At 49.5% G+C, this 17,082-nt stretch overlaps 1 protein-coding gene across 8 annotated transcripts in view; it reads right to left on the minus strand.

The window, feature by feature from the left end:
• Positions 1-17,082, minus strand: part of TNIK (TRAF2 and NCK interacting kinase) — a 395,211-nt gene that overhangs the window by 68,136 nt on the left and 309,993 nt on the right. For 5 of the 8 annotated variants that reach the window (XM_053599575.1, XM_053599573.1, XM_053599578.1 and 2 more), the window contains exons 13-15: positions 10,112-10,222; positions 7,585-7,671; positions 6,471-6,659 (exon numbers count right to left, since the gene is read on the minus strand). In XM_053599575.1, the coding sequence (XP_053455550.1) occupies positions 6,471-6,659; positions 7,585-7,671; positions 10,112-10,222 (387 nt within the window). The remainder of the gene's footprint in view (positions 1-6,470; positions 6,660-7,584; positions 7,672-10,111; positions 10,223-17,082) is intronic. The other 3 variants (XM_053599576.1, XM_053599580.1, XM_053599579.1) reach the window with 1 other exon arrangement.

Raw genomic sequence — 17,082 nt, forward strand, 5'->3', positions numbered from 1 at the left:
ACGTGGACTGACCTCACCACAACCGCCATTGTTTTCTTATTAAAAGGATTGTTTCATCATGAAAACTAAAATAACTTCAGAGAGGTGTGGATCACCTCTGCAAAAATGCTGTACTATTTACTACAGCATTGTAGAGAGCAAGAAAAATACTGGTGGTTCTAGAAATAAAATTGTGCTCCAGACATAGGGCTGGGTTGTCAGTTGGGGACTAAAGAGGTGACGTCTGAGGCCTCTGAGTTGCAGAAAGGCTACACGAACATAGAAGACCTAAAAATGTTGATTATGAGATTTTTGAAAAATTCCAATTTTTAAAAAATTTTTAAAAAACCTATAAAGGTAAAAACTGTCAAAGTCAATTGTCAAATTGTTTTTTACACTTGAAAACAATTTCTAGGCTGCAGTGCCTCATGTCACAATAATGAATGACAACCCCTGAGAAAGAATTTCAGAACAAAGTCATAGAAGTAATTTTGGAAGAGCTGCAGCAAACGCACACTTGCTATGTTACACGGGTGCATTTCACAGCATGTCCAGCACACAGTGTCTCTGGGGTCCGTGTAGATCTCAGAAGGCCTTACTTGAGTTAGAATGTGAATCAAACACAGCTGATGGGAATCCCTTTTCTTCTCCCCAGTGAAGAAAGGAGTTTGACTTGTGCTTACTGGCAACACTGGAGAAAAATAAAAAAGTCCATAAATAACTCCGCAGTGCTCACCAGATGCTGTGGCCCTGCACCCACTGCTAAGATGAAGAGCTGAGTCTCCCAGCCTCTGGCAGAAACATTTGAACAGATAGTCACTAAGCAAGTTTGAGGACCCCCTTATCAGGGACCTCCTGGCACAGGGAAGATGCTCATTACTATGGAATGCTAAAATGCAACCTTGTCTAAAGGTAAGGCCCAGACTGTTTTCCAGAAAAGGCATAGACCCATGTGAATGGGGCACAACTCAGAAATCATGAAGCAAACCTTTCGCAAGTGGAGCAGAGCTGTAAACTCTTTAGGTGGTAATGTAGGGGCCTCCCATATAAACCAGCTCATATATACTCACATACAAATGCATTAGTACAGAGCAGGGCAATTCAAGTGCAGAAGGAATTTCCATATACAGGGATTTCAATGTCCCCTGGACCAATGAAATAAGATAACTTGGTCCCTACCAGATCATTGATTGCCAAATAAAACCACTCTAACAATGGGTGTACATGAGAAAGAGCATGGGAAAATGTCATAAAGATGGAAACACAGGCCAGGCCCAGGGCTCATGTCTGCAATCCTAACATTTTGGGAAGTGGAGACAGGAGGATCACTCCAGGCCAGGAGTTCAAGACCAGCCTCGGCACGATGCAAAGAACCCAATTCCACAAAAAATAACTGAAAAATTAGCTGGTCAGTGTGGCAGGCACCTGTATTTCCAGCTACTCGGGAGGCTGCGGTGACCCCCAACCATAAAGGAGGAGCACTTGAGCCCAGGAGACAGGTGATCACACCACTGCACCCCATACTGAGCAACAGAGTGAGATCATTTCTTAAAGTAAAATAAAATAAAACACAATGCCATACAATACCCACGTAAACTAAGACTTCTATCATAGTGGAGCCTTGGTGCAAAAGTGTTTTTAAAATGTATGTGGGGGGGGGGAATGGCATGGTGGCTCATGCCTGTTATCCCAGCACTTGGGAGGTTGAGGTGGGTGGATTGCCTGAGCCCACAGGTTTGAGACCAGCCTGAGGCAGTGGGAGACCTCGTCTCTAAAAAAAATAGCCAGGCATTGTGGCGGGTGCCTGTAGTCCCAGCTACTTGGGAGGCTGAGGCAAGAGAATTGCTTGAGTCCAAGATTTTGAGGTTGCTGTGAGCTGTGACGCTACGGCACTCTACCCAGAGTGATTGAGTAGGACTCTGTCTCCAAAAAAAGTAAAAATAATAAAATAATAAAATGTATGTGAGACAGAAAGGGGAGGGGCCGAAACACAGGGACTGTTAGGCCCAGATGATCACATGCCTTAAAACAGTGGTTCTCAACTGTCCTAATGCCACAACCCTTTAATATAGTTCCTGTGGGTTGTGACCCACAGGTTGAAAACTGCTGCCGTAAAGGGAACAGGAGGAAGAAAAAGCTATCACCTTCATCCAAAAAGTTAGCAAGAGGACTTCTAAATTCTGCTGACATTCAACAGAACATCATAGCAATGTTTGCACAGAGCAAATCTGACTTCCATTCCAATTCAGAAATGGCCAATGATTTGGAAGGGGTGAGGATGCTCACACTCTCCCTCAAATGCAGGGCGTTAACATTCCTTTCTGCTTATAATCAAAACTTCAACCTTAATTTAGAATTACATCTTGCGTCCTTCTCCCTCTAGGAATGGTTTCAGAGGGCTGCTGCCCTCTAGAAGGGCCTTGGGATTCCCTGCTCTTCCAGCAGCAGTGTCCATTGGAATATTACCCAAGAATGAATTTCATATCTTGTGGCTTGCTGAGTTTCCTTCCATGACCAGGAGGAGAGCTTCTCCCACCAAATGTATTACAAAGGATCCATGGGCGACTAAATAAAGTCAGGATTTTGTCATTAAAACAAACAAACAAACAAAAAAAACCATTCCTTTCTGGCTGGATTCTGAAGATCAAAGTGAATGTGACCCCCAGGACAGAAAGAATACTCAGTAAGGGAGAGAGGAACTAAACTACATTATAAACGACTGAGCATTTTCATTTGTTCTTACTGTCTCCACCAGATTAACCAGAAAGGTCATGAGAAATGGGTGATCGCTTGTGTTTCATAAAATGAAGAAAAAATCCACAGAGGATGAAGTATTACAATGTGACATCACTGAGGAAAGAGTATTGATTTAGAATAAGGAAGAGAAGTAGATGAAAAGTCATCAAAGAAGAAAGACAAAGTATAGAGCTGAGACAGGAAACCGCAGAGAACAGAAGCTGCTACAGCGGGCAGGAGACAGCGGGGTCCAGGGCACGGGGGGTGAAAAGGTCCAGACCCCACATCCCAGGAGCTGGTGGCAGAAGCACAGATGCCCACTCATTCCTGGTAAGGATGTTTTCAAATTTATACGTTATTTGAAAAAGAAAATGGTGCTTTTTAATTCTACCTCCAGAGAGTTTAATTCAGGTTTTCTTATCAGTATCAGTTGATAGCCAAAATGCTGATAAGCCATAAATTCTGTTTACATATAAAGTCTTGAAATGCCTATTACTGATGGCTAGCCCTGCCTGCCCCTCTGATGTAAGAAAAGAGATCTGGTAATGATGCTTAGGAAAAGTACACAGGTTGTGCTGAGAAGCAGTGAAAGATAAGGATAGTCACCCCTATTTGGTGTTAAAAATGATGAATCAAATCAAGGCAGGCAATTATCTGTTTAGACATGCATCAGCTGCTCCCATCCCAAATTTAGCACCAGCAGTCTCCTATCATGTAACGTTTCATCTTTCTTCAAAAATAGGATCACTGGCTCGGCGCCCATAAGCACAGTGGTTACAATGCCAGCTACATGCACTGAGGCTGGCGGGTTCAAGCCCGGCCCAGGCCAGCTAAACAACAATGACAACTGCAACAAAAAAATAGCTGGGTGTTGTGGCAGGCACCTGTAGTCCCAGCTACTTGGTAGGCTGGGGCAAGAAAAATCACTTAAGCCCAAGAGTTGGAGGTTGCTGTGAACTGTGATGCCATGGCACTCTACCCAGGGCGACATAGTGAGACTCTGTCTCAAAAAAAAAAAAAAAAAAAAAGGATCACCCACCATGAGCAGATGGCTGGTTAGTTGGAAGCTAGATGGTGTTAGCCACACCCAGGAGGAGAGGACTAGAAGTGAAATTCCCAGCAAGTGCCCTGCACGTCTCTGGGAGTGCTTCCAGCCCAGAGGAAGAGCACCAGCTGTGAGGGACCTACAGCTGTCATCTACCAGGGCTGGCTCAGAAAAAAGTAAAAATGGGGTTCCCAGATGGGGGCTGGGAACCCTCAGGATGGGAGCACTTGATGACACACCCTGTGGTCTGCACGTCCGGTGGCTACGCTGTTCCTGCCAGGAGCCTGGCCAGCCAGCACAGAGGAACCAGCAAGGCTGCCTCAGTGACAGCTGCAGAGACGTCCCCCAGGAACACCACAGCTTTGGAGAGCCAGGAACCGTGCCCTGGTTCTGAACAGAGAGGCTCGTCCAGTAAACTCAGTGATGAGGACAAAGAGTGACTAGAAAACAAGGATGTCAAAGCCAATGAGTCCAAAGCAGACCGTGCCGGGCAGAGGTTGAGAGTAAATGGATGCCGCCCCTCACTTAGTTCCATTTTTCTGGCACGTCTGTGCGTGAGGGAGCTGCCAAGGGGAGGGGGAAATTCTGGGTTGGTCTGTAAGAACTCACGTTCCTATCCAATGGGAGTTGCAGGACTCAGGGGTGGTCTGTAAGAGCTCACATTCTTTCCTATCCAATGGAAGCTGCAAGATTCTGGGCTGGTCTCTAAGAGCTCACATTCCTACCCAATGGGAGTTGCAGGACTCTGGGGTGGTCTGTAAGAGCTCATGTTCCTATCCAATGGAAGCTGCAGGTGTCCTCCTTTGACATACATACTTGAGGATGGGAGCACTGATGGCCAAGTGGTCAGGCCTCAGGGAGAGGTCACTTTGCCACATGGCTCTCAGTGGGGTCAAGGAGCTTGTGGTCCTCTGCCCTCAGGTGCACATGGGTCTATAAGGCCCTCCTTCATTTCAGTAGCGGACAGCTGAGGGCTTGTCACTTTGGGGATGTTGGGAGAGGACAGGCAGATGACCTTAGATCCCAACTCTTGAGCTGGGCCACATCCTTGGAAGGGAGATCACCTTGGAGAGCTCACCATGGCCCCTGAGGCTTCTGCTTTTCTCCTAAACCCAGTCTAATAGTGCAGGCTAGTCCATCCTTCCGTGAGAATGACACTCAAACAGGAGTCTGGCTTTGGAACCACTAATTCCTGCAGGTGCTTCTGGCATCAGCTATAAAGAAGTTAGTTTTTCAGCTTTCTCCACACCCACCATGGTTAGGAGCTGCAGGTCTGGCACAGAGGAGGATTTTGATTCGGCATAGCTAGAAAATGGCTTTGTGGTGGAGGAGGGTGGAGTGTCTCTGCCAGCCAGGAAGCATGTATCTGCTGTTTATCAGTGTGGTGTTCCTACTTGGCTGGAAGAATAGGCGGGTTATGAAGGGGTCGTTGCTGTCTGTACCTGAGAGCAGAATTGCACGACTGAATTACTGATCTTTGGGAAAGAGGCAGCCGTCAGACACAGCCAAGTGCAGACTACCTTACACACCACAGGAAAGTGATCAAAACATTCCCATCCCAAACCAAAATGATTTTCTTTACAGACTTAGTTTTGTTTTCATTAAAATAGTACAAAGGAGTTAAACAATCTATAGAAGATTAAACAAGTTTTTAAAAAATCAATCTTTTGATTGATTTCTTTCTACCTCCCATTAACTACCATCATTAACATTAGGACAACAACATTTCAAGAGTTTTCTGTACGTATCAGACAGGATAGAAAAATAAAAAGAACTACTTTTGTAAATATAGGATTTTACATAAGACATCTGGTCCTGGAAATACTGTAGTCTAGATAACTTGAGAAAAACTCTAGCTATAAATATCTAGAGATGCTAGATAAAAATATAAAATAACCCAAAATATCTTCCTAAGTGTCTAGCTATGCTCACAAAAAAATAAAGGAAATCACCCACGTGCCACAAATAATGGTAGAACTGGCCACCAGGGTGTTACGCAGATGCGCCGACTCAGGGACTCCCTGGAAGGGTGGTTGGTATGGTTGCAGTTACTGTTTTGCTTGTTTGCTTTACCCATTTGGTTATTCCCATTTTTTCCCCTTCCACCTAAATGGCTTTTAATCACATTGTTAAATAGCTCATCACAGAGTCAAATTCCTGAAAATCCCTCATTAGTCCAGCAGTCAAGCCAACGACAAATGGTTACTTTGGAAGTATTTGCAAGAGAAACACAAATGTCCTCTGATTCTAAAAGTGAACACCACAACCACAAGTCTGAGGTCAACTGTGCACCTGATGACACCACAGCAAACAAGCTTGTGTTAGTGACAATGTCAGTGGTCCGTCAATAAGGCCCGGGTATGGGCTGGAAATGAGTCTACCTAGAATTCTGCAAGTCTATAATCACACTATTTAAAAAAAAAAAGGTGACTAAAAATCCTCAGACCACAAATTCAGTTGGATTAGTATACGGAAAAGAATTTTTTTCTACCTTCTGCTGTTGCCTATTAAAATCCACAACCACAAAGATATGCCAAAAAACCTTACACATGGTATAAGGTGCCTTGCCATGTCTCTATAGGAATAATGTTATGGTTCCTGTGAAAGCAAAGTGTATGTCTTCTGCTGGACGGTTTCCAGCTCTGCAGCTGGACGAACCATCATGGTTGAGAGCCCTGCCGGCAGGTGTGGCTACACCTGGCCCACTCACCTCCTTGGCCCATGCGGGCTTCTCACTGGGACTCATCCCCTCTTTGTAATGGTACAGTGGCTTTTTCTCAATGGGTCTCTGCTCCTGCCGTTGGTGCTGAAGGGAAACTAAGTAGTCTCTCTCCTGCTTCAGCTGTCTCTGCAGTCTCTCTGCTTGTCTTTGCTCTTCCAGCTGTTTGCGCTTATATTCCTGTCCAGATCAGTAAATGGGGCAAAGAAAAGGCTGGTCAGCACGTGGCAATCACTGGCCATGGCAAAATGACACCAAGTGACAAAGGGCCGGACATGACCAGGCTGCAGGAGGCATCAGGGTGTACCCCAGAGACCAGCCCCAGTCTGTGCAGTATCTACATGGCCGTTCCCACAGAACACTGCCTCTGGCAAAGTGCCTTGTCCCTGATGGATTACAACTGAGAAAATGCCAGTAATGAGGATAGTTAAATGGTCAGCACACACCCCCTGTAAGGAGCCATTCACTGCCTGATCTATTCAAACATGTGTAGTTAAGTGAAAAACTAAACAAGTAGCCAGCAGTAATGCCTAAATCATCTTCGAATAATAAAACTTGGACCAGCAAAGGTCATTACCAAGTTTATGTAAAGGCTAAAAAATACCAGAATGCCATTAAATAAAAAGTTCAGTTAAAAAAAATACACCACAAAGCCCATATGGAGAGCAGTGTGGCACTTGGAGTGGCCGTCATAGGAGCAGGGAACGGGCAACACTTCCATCGTAAGGACAAAACTAACAGTCTGCAAGCGAAATGTAGCTGCAGAGCTGAGTGGGTTCTTAAGGGAGAGGTGCCTTTGGCTGTGATTGCATTCCAGCATGCTGCAAACGGCCTTAGAAATTACTCTGCACGGAACACAGTGGGTCTCAAAAGCAGTTTGTACTTATAGTAAGACTGGATTCTCTTTACAGTTTCACCAATAGATGGAATAAAGAACGTGTGACACTTGCATCAAATGTATTAAGACACTATGTATTACGTTTCCGTGAGATTTCTGAGGTCGGGAGCCTTGGAAGCTGCCCTGCGTGGGCTGAGTTAGGAGGACACACACGGACAGACACAGACACACGCTGGCCCACACGGCAGGCAGCTGCCCCTCCGTTACCAGAAGTAGAGCCTGCTCGTGCAGAAGCTGCTGCTGCAGAATCTCCAGCTGCCTCTGCTCCTCCTCTAACTGTCGCCTGATGTATTCCTGGAGCAGCAAAGCATTCAGAGAAACAGAAAGAACAGGCAATTTTAAAGGTGACAAGAGCTGCCAAGTAAAGTGGAGAAGGAAGAAGGTGGAAATACCCAGTATCTCCTACAGAACAGGAGGGTGGGCTGAAGCAAAGCAAAGCCAGGGCTAGTCGGAGCGGCCTCCCTGCAGCGCTGGCTGCACGGTCACACCTGGCTCTAACAGACCCAGCCATGCATTCGCTCTCCAGTACCGGCTCCTCTCTCTACGGACTACCTGGAACTAGCAACGCTGTGCAGTGAGGAGGCTCCTGGGCCCACAGCGGGTAAACGCTGCCAGGACTGAGGTCCCTGCCCACCAGCCCTGCAGTTTCACTGGCAGCTTGAGTCTAGAAAGGAGAGGGGCCTGTGTCATGGGTGCCAAAAATTGTGAAGACTGGAATTTGCATGGGGATTACAGCTTTTCTGAAGCAGTGAGGGAAGAGGACAGGGCTGTCAGACTCCCCTGCTGCCTTCAACTCAGAAGGACACCCAGGGCTGGGAGCACTGGAGACCCAGGCACATCAGGGAGATCGCCGGGCCAGACGCAGGCTGGGTGACGGGCCATGCGCTGATGTCTCCAACAGGTGAGAACAGTTGCTTGAGAAAGTACAGTGCACTTAATAGCAGTCCTAAGAGAAGGCGACCCACACCAGGGCCTTCCGCAAGCAGACGGGGGTACCTGCTCGTGCATTACCTGCTGGTGCGGTACTTGCTGGGTGGCACCTGCTTGTGTGGTACCTTCTGTGTGGTACCTGCTGGGTGGTACCTGCTCATGCGGTACCTGCCGTGTGCTACCTGCTGTGCGGCACCTGCTCGTGCGGCACCTGCTGGGTGGTACCTGCTCGTGCGGTACCTGCTGTGCGGCACCTGCTCGTGTGGTACCTGCTGTGCGGCACCTGCTTGTGTGGTACCTGCTTGTGTGGTACCTGCTCGTGTGGTACCTGCTCATGTGCTACCTGCTGGGTGGCACCTGCTCATGTGGTACCTGCTCGTGCGGTACCTGCTCGCGTGGTACCTGCTCATGTGGTACCTGCTTGTGTGGTACCTGCTTGTGTGGTACCTGCTCATGTGCTACCTGCTGGGTGGTACCTGCTCATGTGGTACCTGCTCGTGCGGTACCTGCTCACGTGGTACCTGCTCGTGCAGTAAATGCTGTGTGGTACCTGCCGTGTGGTACCTGCTTGTGTGGTACCTGCTCCTGTGGTACTTGCTGGGTGGTACCTGCTGTGTGGTACCTGCTCATGCGGTACCTGCTCGCGTGGTACCTGCTGTGTGGTACTTGCTCATGTGGTACCTGCTTGTGTGGTACCTGCTGTGGTACCTGCTCATGTGGTACCTGCTGTGTGGTACCTGCTCATGTGGTACCTGCTTGTGTGGTACCTGCTCATGTGGTACCTGCTGTGCGGCACCTGCTTGTGTGGTACCTGCTGGGTGGTACCTGCTCATGTGGTACCTGCTCGTGCAGTACCTGCTGTGTGGTACCTGCTGTGTGGTACCTGCTCATGTGGTACCTGCTTGTGTGGTACCTGCTGGGTGGTACCTGCTCATGTGGTACCTGCTGTGCGGCACCTGCTCGTGTGGTACCTGCTGTGCGGTACCTGCTCGTGTGGTACCTGCTGTGTGGTACCTGCTTGTGTGGTACCAGCTGTGCGGCACCTGCTCGTGTGGCACCTGCTCGTGTGGTACCTGCTGTGTGGTACCTGCTGTGTGGTACCTGCTCGTGTGGTACCTGCTGTGCGGCACCTGCCTGTGTGGTACCTGCTTGTGTGGTACCTGCTGTGCCGTACCTGCTCGTGCGGTACCTGCTCGTGTGGTACCTGCTCATGTGGTACCTGCTCGTGCGGTACCTGCTCATGTGGTACCTGCTGTGCGGTACCTGCTCGTGCGGTACCTGCTCGTGTGGTACCTGCTGTGCCGTACCTGCTCGTGCGGTACCTGCTCGTGTGGTACCTGCTGTGCGGTACCTGCTTGTGTGGTACCTGCTCGTGTGGTACCTGCTCGTGCGGTACCTGCTGTGCGGTACCTGCTTGTGTGGTACCTGCTGTGCCGTACCTGCTGTGCGGTACCTGCTCGTGCGGTACCTGCTCGTGTGGTACCTGCTCGTGCGGTACCTGCTCGTGTGGTACCTGCTGTGCGGTACCTGCTTGTGTGGTACCTGCTCGTGTGGTACCTGCTCGTGCGGTACCTGCTCATGTGGTACCTGCTGTGCGGTACCTGCTCGTGCGGTACCTGCTCGTGTGGTACCTGCTGTGCGGTACCTGCTTGTGTGGTACCTGCTCATGTGGTACCTGCTGGGTGGTACCTGCTCGTGCGGTACCTCCTGTGCGGCACCTGCTTGTGTGGTACCTGCTGGGTGGTACCTGCTGTGCGGTACCTCCTGTGCGGCACCTGCTCATGTGGTACCTGCTGGGCAGTACCTGCTCGTGCTCCGCGCGCCTCCGCTCCTCCTCCCGCCGCGCCTGCTCCTCGTAGTGCCGCCGCTGCTCACGCTCCTGCTGCTTCCGCAGCTCCTTCTCCCGCCTTTGTTGCTGCAAGGACACGAGGACAGCCATGAGGGCCCTGGGCCTGTGGGTGCCGGAACCCGTGGGGAAGCTACCCCACTGCAGAGGCCAGCTCTCAGAAAGATGTCCAGACACGTGAGGCTATGGGGACACTGGGCTGGGGAGGGACCCGGGGTCCTGCAGCATCTGCTACCAAAGAGGCTGTGGGGCACACGGAGGGTGGGGAGTGATGGGGAGAGGCCCGAGACCTACCAGGCAGGTGCACTGTCCCAGAGAAGTTCCTGGAAGTGAATCCCCCAATGGGTTGGGAGGGGTTTCAAATCAGGTATTTATTACATGTTGTCAAGCTGATTAGGTGGCCACTTCACCACGCTCACGTCACTCAGTCTTTCTGACACCATATTTCACAGACGTTTCACAGACAGAGCAGTAAAAATCAGTGAGGTGCAGTGGCACAATCAGAGCCACTCAGTAATTAACAGGATTTCCCGACTCTCAACCAGCCCCTGCCCTTCCCATAGGCCATGCTGCCTCTCTGTATTTTACAGAACATTCATTTCTAGGTGTCAGTTTAAACTTGTTCCAACAAGACCCTTATGATCTGGAGCCGCAGTCATCGTGGTCACCACTGTCCGATGGTGGCCGAGACAAGCACCTTGAACGCTTGATTTTAATCTCCGTAAAACTCTCCCAAGGCAGGTATCACTGTCACCCCCACTTTATATGAGAAAACTAAGGAATGGAGACATTAAGTAACTTTTCAGGGTCCCACTCCAGTTCAAGGTTACACCCAGGAAGTATAGAGCTTGATTTCAAAGCCAGGCGAGGGGACTGCAGGGTCTGGGCCCAGTCCCAGCAGAAGATGGAGAGGTAAGAAAAACAACAGGAACATCACAAATTACCTGGTTCTTCATTTTACTCAGAAAGGAGAACATTGCAGGAGAGTGAGAAGTGGGTTAAGCAATTACAGGAGCCCATGACTCTTAAAGTAGGGGGACCCTGTCCATCTCTCGGGCGTCTAGAACCAGGTGGGGATATAAGGCCTTTTCTGGTTGTCTCAGTGACTGGGGATTGTGACTGGTACTTAGCATGAGAGCCTGGTGATGACAAGTGTCCTGCAATGTGAGAGACTCACACACATCTAAGTGTCTCCCACACATGCCATGAGTACCCTGTAGAGAAAGGCTGCCAGGCCTTTGTGTCAGACCCCTTTCCTAGGGCTGATAAAACATGAGGTTCAGGGGACACTGCAAGAGGCCCACTCCCTTGTGACATACTCAGCAACACTCCATTGCAAGGCTGAGGGAGCAGAAGACCCCAGAATGGAGTGATGGTGATGGCATCACTGACGTCTTTGTGCAAAGTTCTCTGTCAGCGCCTGGCCAGACCAACCACAGATATTCAAAATGCCAATGACGCCTCTGAGGAAGCTTCCCAACAAGGCCCCTGCTTCATCCTTGGGACCTGCTGGCTCTGACCACCTCCAACAGCTGTGTCTCTCAAGACTCACCTCCTGTCGCTGTCAGAGCATCAGCTGCTCGTTCACCTCAGATTGCAGGTGAGTGGGGCTGCTGGGGGGCCTGGTGAAGCCAGGTGACCTGGTCCACCTGCGTGTTCAGAGCCCCTAGCAACCACAGGAGGGGCAAGATGAGGCCACTCTGTGATCAGGGCACAGAATGACAGGGCCAGATGATTTCAGCAAAGCCAGGCTGATGGTCATGGTCACAATCACTGCTGAGGAAACACAGCCTAAGGAGGACAGTCACTCTAGTGGGATTGCAGAGGACACCAGTCCAGGGGCAGAAATTAGAAGTTGGCCAAAATAAAACAGGAGGAGTGTGGTGATGATGGGGTGTGTGAGGGCAGGTGCAGTCCTGGCCATGGGGCCGGCTGGACGTGGGGCAGAGAAGAGCAGAAACACGGGGAGGGCCCAGGGAATGACAGGGTCATCCCAGATATGGGAGGGTTTTCTTTACAGAAAAATACTGGAAGACACAAGAAAAAAACGTCAAGTTAGGAACTGACTGGATAGTTGGGATTACAAAATCAAACCAGAAACATTTCTAATGCTTAACTGAAGTAAGCCAGTGCCAACAAAGAATAAAATAATTACGTGCACAGACCTGGCTCCTGGTAGGAAACAGCCCTAATTTAGCTAACATTTCAAGTTTTTTACTCTAACCATTGGTCTCTTTCTTGAGGAAAAAAATAATCAAGTCTTTTGAAGAGTGGGATAATTTTTATGTGAAGGGTTTGTATATTTTGAACCCCTTTGCCAGGAATCAATACAGTTTTATAATTACATGCCACTCAGATCCCCGTGCAAGCTGCATACAGTATTGATCGCACTCAAGGGCAATGAGCTTCCCAAGTACTCTGCAGTTTCTGAGAAAGACACTCTACAGTGACTAATAAATAATAACAACCTCACTCAGATCAGCCACCGCCAACTCACAGAGGCACCTGCCAGTGCTTCAGCTCCTGTGGTAAGGCTGGAGAAATAAATCAATTCCCCAACATTCTGAGGGCACCCTGCCAATTTCTAGCTGCTGTGTCCTCATGCTAATTCCTTTCCTGAAAAAAATGTTTGCTCTCTTGCTTCCTTAGCCTGGGGCTGTTTGAGGAAAGAGGTGTACCAAATCATGTTAAAGAAAGACCTTGTCCCTGGCCTTAAGCAGACGCTTTCACGAAGCTTCGAAGACTCTCGCCAAAAGCAACTCTTTGAGGCCAAGGCCAATGACTGGCTCCTGCTGCACCCTCCCCTCACGCAGTCCTGGAACCTGGCAGGTGGCCGTGAGAGTCTGTTGATCTGAACAGAGCAGGAAACTCAGAGAAGAGATGACAGCACCCCAGCCAGCCTCTTAAGCATCTATGCAGCACTTTCCCTCCCATGAATATTATAGTTGATGCCACACCTGTGCTGTCTATTATGGTTAGAGGACATCGTAGCAACTCTGCAATGCAGGATGAAAGCTAATTTTCATGGGCAGGGTCTCTGTCCCACTTGTTTTTATTTCTCACTGCTTCCCACACTGGCCTGCCCCCTCTGAGGGTGGATACTGCAGACGGGATGAATAACAGAGGGGAGAGTGCCCTGCAGAGCTCAGGACCAGACCTGGGCCCTTCAAGGCCTTTGTCAGATGGGTCTTAAGGACCAGAACACACTTTCATGTTGAAGACTGCAGAATGTTCCTCTAAAGCAGCGGTTCTCAACCTGTGAGTTGTGACCCACAGAACCGTATTTTAAAGGGCTGCAGCCTTAGGAAGGTTGAGAACCACTGCTCTAAAGAGAGCCAGCTGCAGCTGGCACTGGCGCATACCTATGTGCCATCCTAGAGCAAGGCCTCAAAACAAAATAAGGGAATAAAACTGCAAGCTAAAAGGAATAGAAAAGGGAGGACCAAACCATTCCTAGACCTGCACCAGGGAGCTGGCCCTTGTGGGAGCTCCTGTGATGAGCTCTTCTGCCATAAAGTCACACTTTATGTCTTCAGAGTAGTTGAGTAAGGCTACTCACTGTGTTTGTGGTGGGGACACTGCCTTGGGCATTATTTGTAGTGCTGCTCAATCACGGCCTGATGGACAACATGAATCTGCCTGCCTCTGTTCCCAGGTACTGGAATCTCAGAACCAGAGTGGCCATGGGATGTCCAGAAGCAGGTACTCACTAACTGACCCTGCTCCTGCCTGCGGCTGTGACCACTACCAGATGTCCACAGGCGGCCCTGCCCCAGACAGAGAGCATCCAGTCTGCTGGCCTGCTTCCCAGCCATTTTATCATTTCTGTTGTCATTGAAATATAACAGAGTAAAAGCTCAGCTTGAAAGCCTACAGTCTCTGTGCTGTGGCTAATGAGATGCTGGAATAAAGGACTGCTCTGCCTCCCTCCAGCCCAGACACTGCTTCCAGGACACGTGAGGGTACCCAGGGTTGGTGACTCAGAAATTCAGGGCCACTTCTCGGAAGTGCCAGTGCTCTAAGACATACAAAGGGAGGTGTTCTTGCTCAGTCTTTTCTTCCTGCTCAGATACTAAGCATGTGGTTTGGTGGTGGAAGCACCCATCATGAGGACCCCCGTGGACTTCACATCTCTTGGGCCTGCCCACTGAGCTGCTCACGCTGCCTCCAGCCATGAGCCCCTGGAGGGAGGTGTTGCAGGACAGCAGCGGGAAAGCAGATGGTGAGGAGCAGAGACCTCCTCCCTTTGGGTCAGCATGCTCCCTGACTCACTTGGGGGCCCCCGTGCCTCCTGGCTGCTGGCCCACAGGGCAGTGAGCAGACTGAGGCATAGAAAGGTCACCAGAGGCATTCAGTGCCAGAGCCAGGACTCAGACCGGGCAGACTTTCCACAACTGCCCTGTTTCTGCCTCTCTGGTGACAGGGCACCCGGTGGTGCTACGTCCCTTCTGCTCAGAATCTCCGTGTTCCAACGGCACACGGTCCCTGCTCTCTTGTGGGTTTTGTTTAGATACTGGCAGATGAGACCTCCTGCAGCCACTTGGTGGCAACGATGGGATCACAATTACATGGTGTTGGAAATGAGGGCAGGAAATAATGACGAGATGACCATTAAGTGCCTGCACTCCTAGGCTTGACGGGGAAGAGGTTTTCCAAGGCGACAGTTGGCCATCCTCAGTGAAGTGCCCCCATGATGAAGAATGGGCCGGCAAGCCTTCCCAGCAAGGCAATGCGAGGCTGCCCTCAGATGGGAGCCCTCTTCAAAGGGGGCTAGAACGTGCAGATTTTACAGTAACCCAGGGAGGTATATTAGAGAATTAAGGAAGCCAGGGAATGGGGAAATGCTATCTAAATAAAGTGTCACTAAAAGAATAAAATTAGCAATATAGCATTTTGAAATCATCAGTTCCAAAACAATAAAATATTTGCCTAAGAAAATAAACCCATTTTTGTGTTAGGCATTGTGCCAAGTCTTCTGTGTATATGGTTTAATTTACTTCTCACAAGAATTCTACAAAGTAAATATTATTATACTGGATAGACATGCAAGGAAGATGAGATTCAGAGAAATTAAGTGGTCAGGCCAAGGCCACAGAGCTGGGACTGACCCTTGGCCTCCTGGCCCTGCAAAGCTGCTGTACTTTACCTCTGTGCTGACCTACACGAGGCCACTTTAAAGCTATTAGATATTTTTTTCTCTTAATGATGTAACTGAATTTCTCCTCATATTGTACTATAACTAATGTTCTTCCTAAAGCATGGAAAGAAGCTTACCTTTTGGAACATTTATTTTAATAAACCCAACCAGGTTTCACTGCAGCACATTCAGGAGTTTAAACTTTCACACCAGTGGCTGTGACAGCCGACGCTTCCCACCAGTGACAATGACAGCTGACACTTCCCACCAGTGACAGTGACCGCCAACATTTCCCACCAGTGACGGTGACAGCTGACCTTTCACACCAGTAACAGTAACAGCTGACGTTTCCTACATGCTCACAACGCTGGCAGTGCCCTAAGGTTTCTGAAATAACGCAGTTGAATCTTTACAACAGCCCCATGAAGTAAATGCTAATGTTATTTCTAGTTTTACAGATATGGGAACTGAGGCACAGGAAAGTTAAAGAACTTCCTTGGGGTCATGTAGCTAATAGGAAGACATCCAGGAGTTGAACCCTAGGAATCTGAGGGTCTAGAATCCACACCGTGACCACAACACCACCTCCTTGCAGCAGGGCTGTGGAAGGCCGAGCTGCAGCAGGACTTCTTGGAGCTTGGTGATCATCTTGCTCTGTGACTCTTAAAGAAAGGTGCAGCCCCTGCCCCTTTTGGGAGCTGTCTAGGGCATGTAGGAACAACTCCTCAGGTTCTGGAGAACAGCCCCTCTTGCTGGGGGCCCCTCTGGGATAGGGCCAAGGCTAGTGTGGGCCCACGGATACGTGAGCGTTCACTGTGAAATCTTCTCTGAACCAAAGCATGAAGCTTGCCTCCTTGGAAATATTTACAATGAATTTGGTTAAGTCCTTCAGAAGTGAGATCTGTACAGTTCTTGACGGTTGACAAGGGTCTTTCACACCTGTGTTCCTGGCCCTCAGAACCTCCTTGGTGGAAACAGCTACATTACCAACTTCTCTTCAGAGACAAGGAGGCAGGGTGTGGGGAGAACTGGGGATGGCAGGCAGCACAGGTGGCCTTAGGTGGCTCTGACTTCCTGAGCAGAAGGAAAGGACGGCATTTCTAATGAGCACTACACAAAAACTGTATTTCAAATACTGTCTCGGTCATGAGACCAAAGGCTGCTGTTACCCTCTGGGCCTGCAGGCATGGTCTGCAGAGCTGCCCCCACTTACTCCAGTCCTATGCTCCAGTGCTGAACTTTCTTTGCTTCACAACATCATACTCCCCTAAGTCCTTCCTCCTTCCTCGTCAGTTTTCCTGCTATTTATTTTTTCCTTCCTCTGTGTTCTGGAGCCCAGGCCAGAGTCTCTATTCCTCCCAGTGCACATGTCCGTTATCGTAGACCAGTGATTCCCACTTTGCTTGTCTGGCCCTGTTTGCAGCAGGATTCCTGTATGTAGCCCACCTGGGAAGCTCCACTGCTGCCTCGAAATGTCTGACCTCTGACCTTACAGCTACCCTCGAAATGTGCTGACCTCCTCCTCCCCCACACATATGCTCTAGTCTGACGTGGGTTGCTGTGAGTGACCACTGCCCACACTCCTCATCCCCAACCTCCAAGCTCTCTCGAACATGTCCATTCTTCTCAGTCCCCACTGTCCCCCACACAGTTTCCTCGAGACAGACCTGCCTCCTGTCCACTTCTGCTGCCTCCCAGTCCTGCCCTTGCAGTAGCCAAGGGAGCGCTGTGTCCTTTCCGAGGCTATGTTGTATCCTTTGGTGAAAACACATTGGTAGCTTCTTGCTCTTAG

Source organism: Nycticebus coucang, chromosome 8 (genome assembly GCF_027406575.1).
Source record: "Nycticebus coucang isolate mNycCou1 chromosome 8, mNycCou1.pri, whole genome shotgun sequence".
Taxonomy (NCBI): Eukaryota; Metazoa; Chordata; class Mammalia; order Primates; family Lorisidae; genus Nycticebus; species Nycticebus coucang.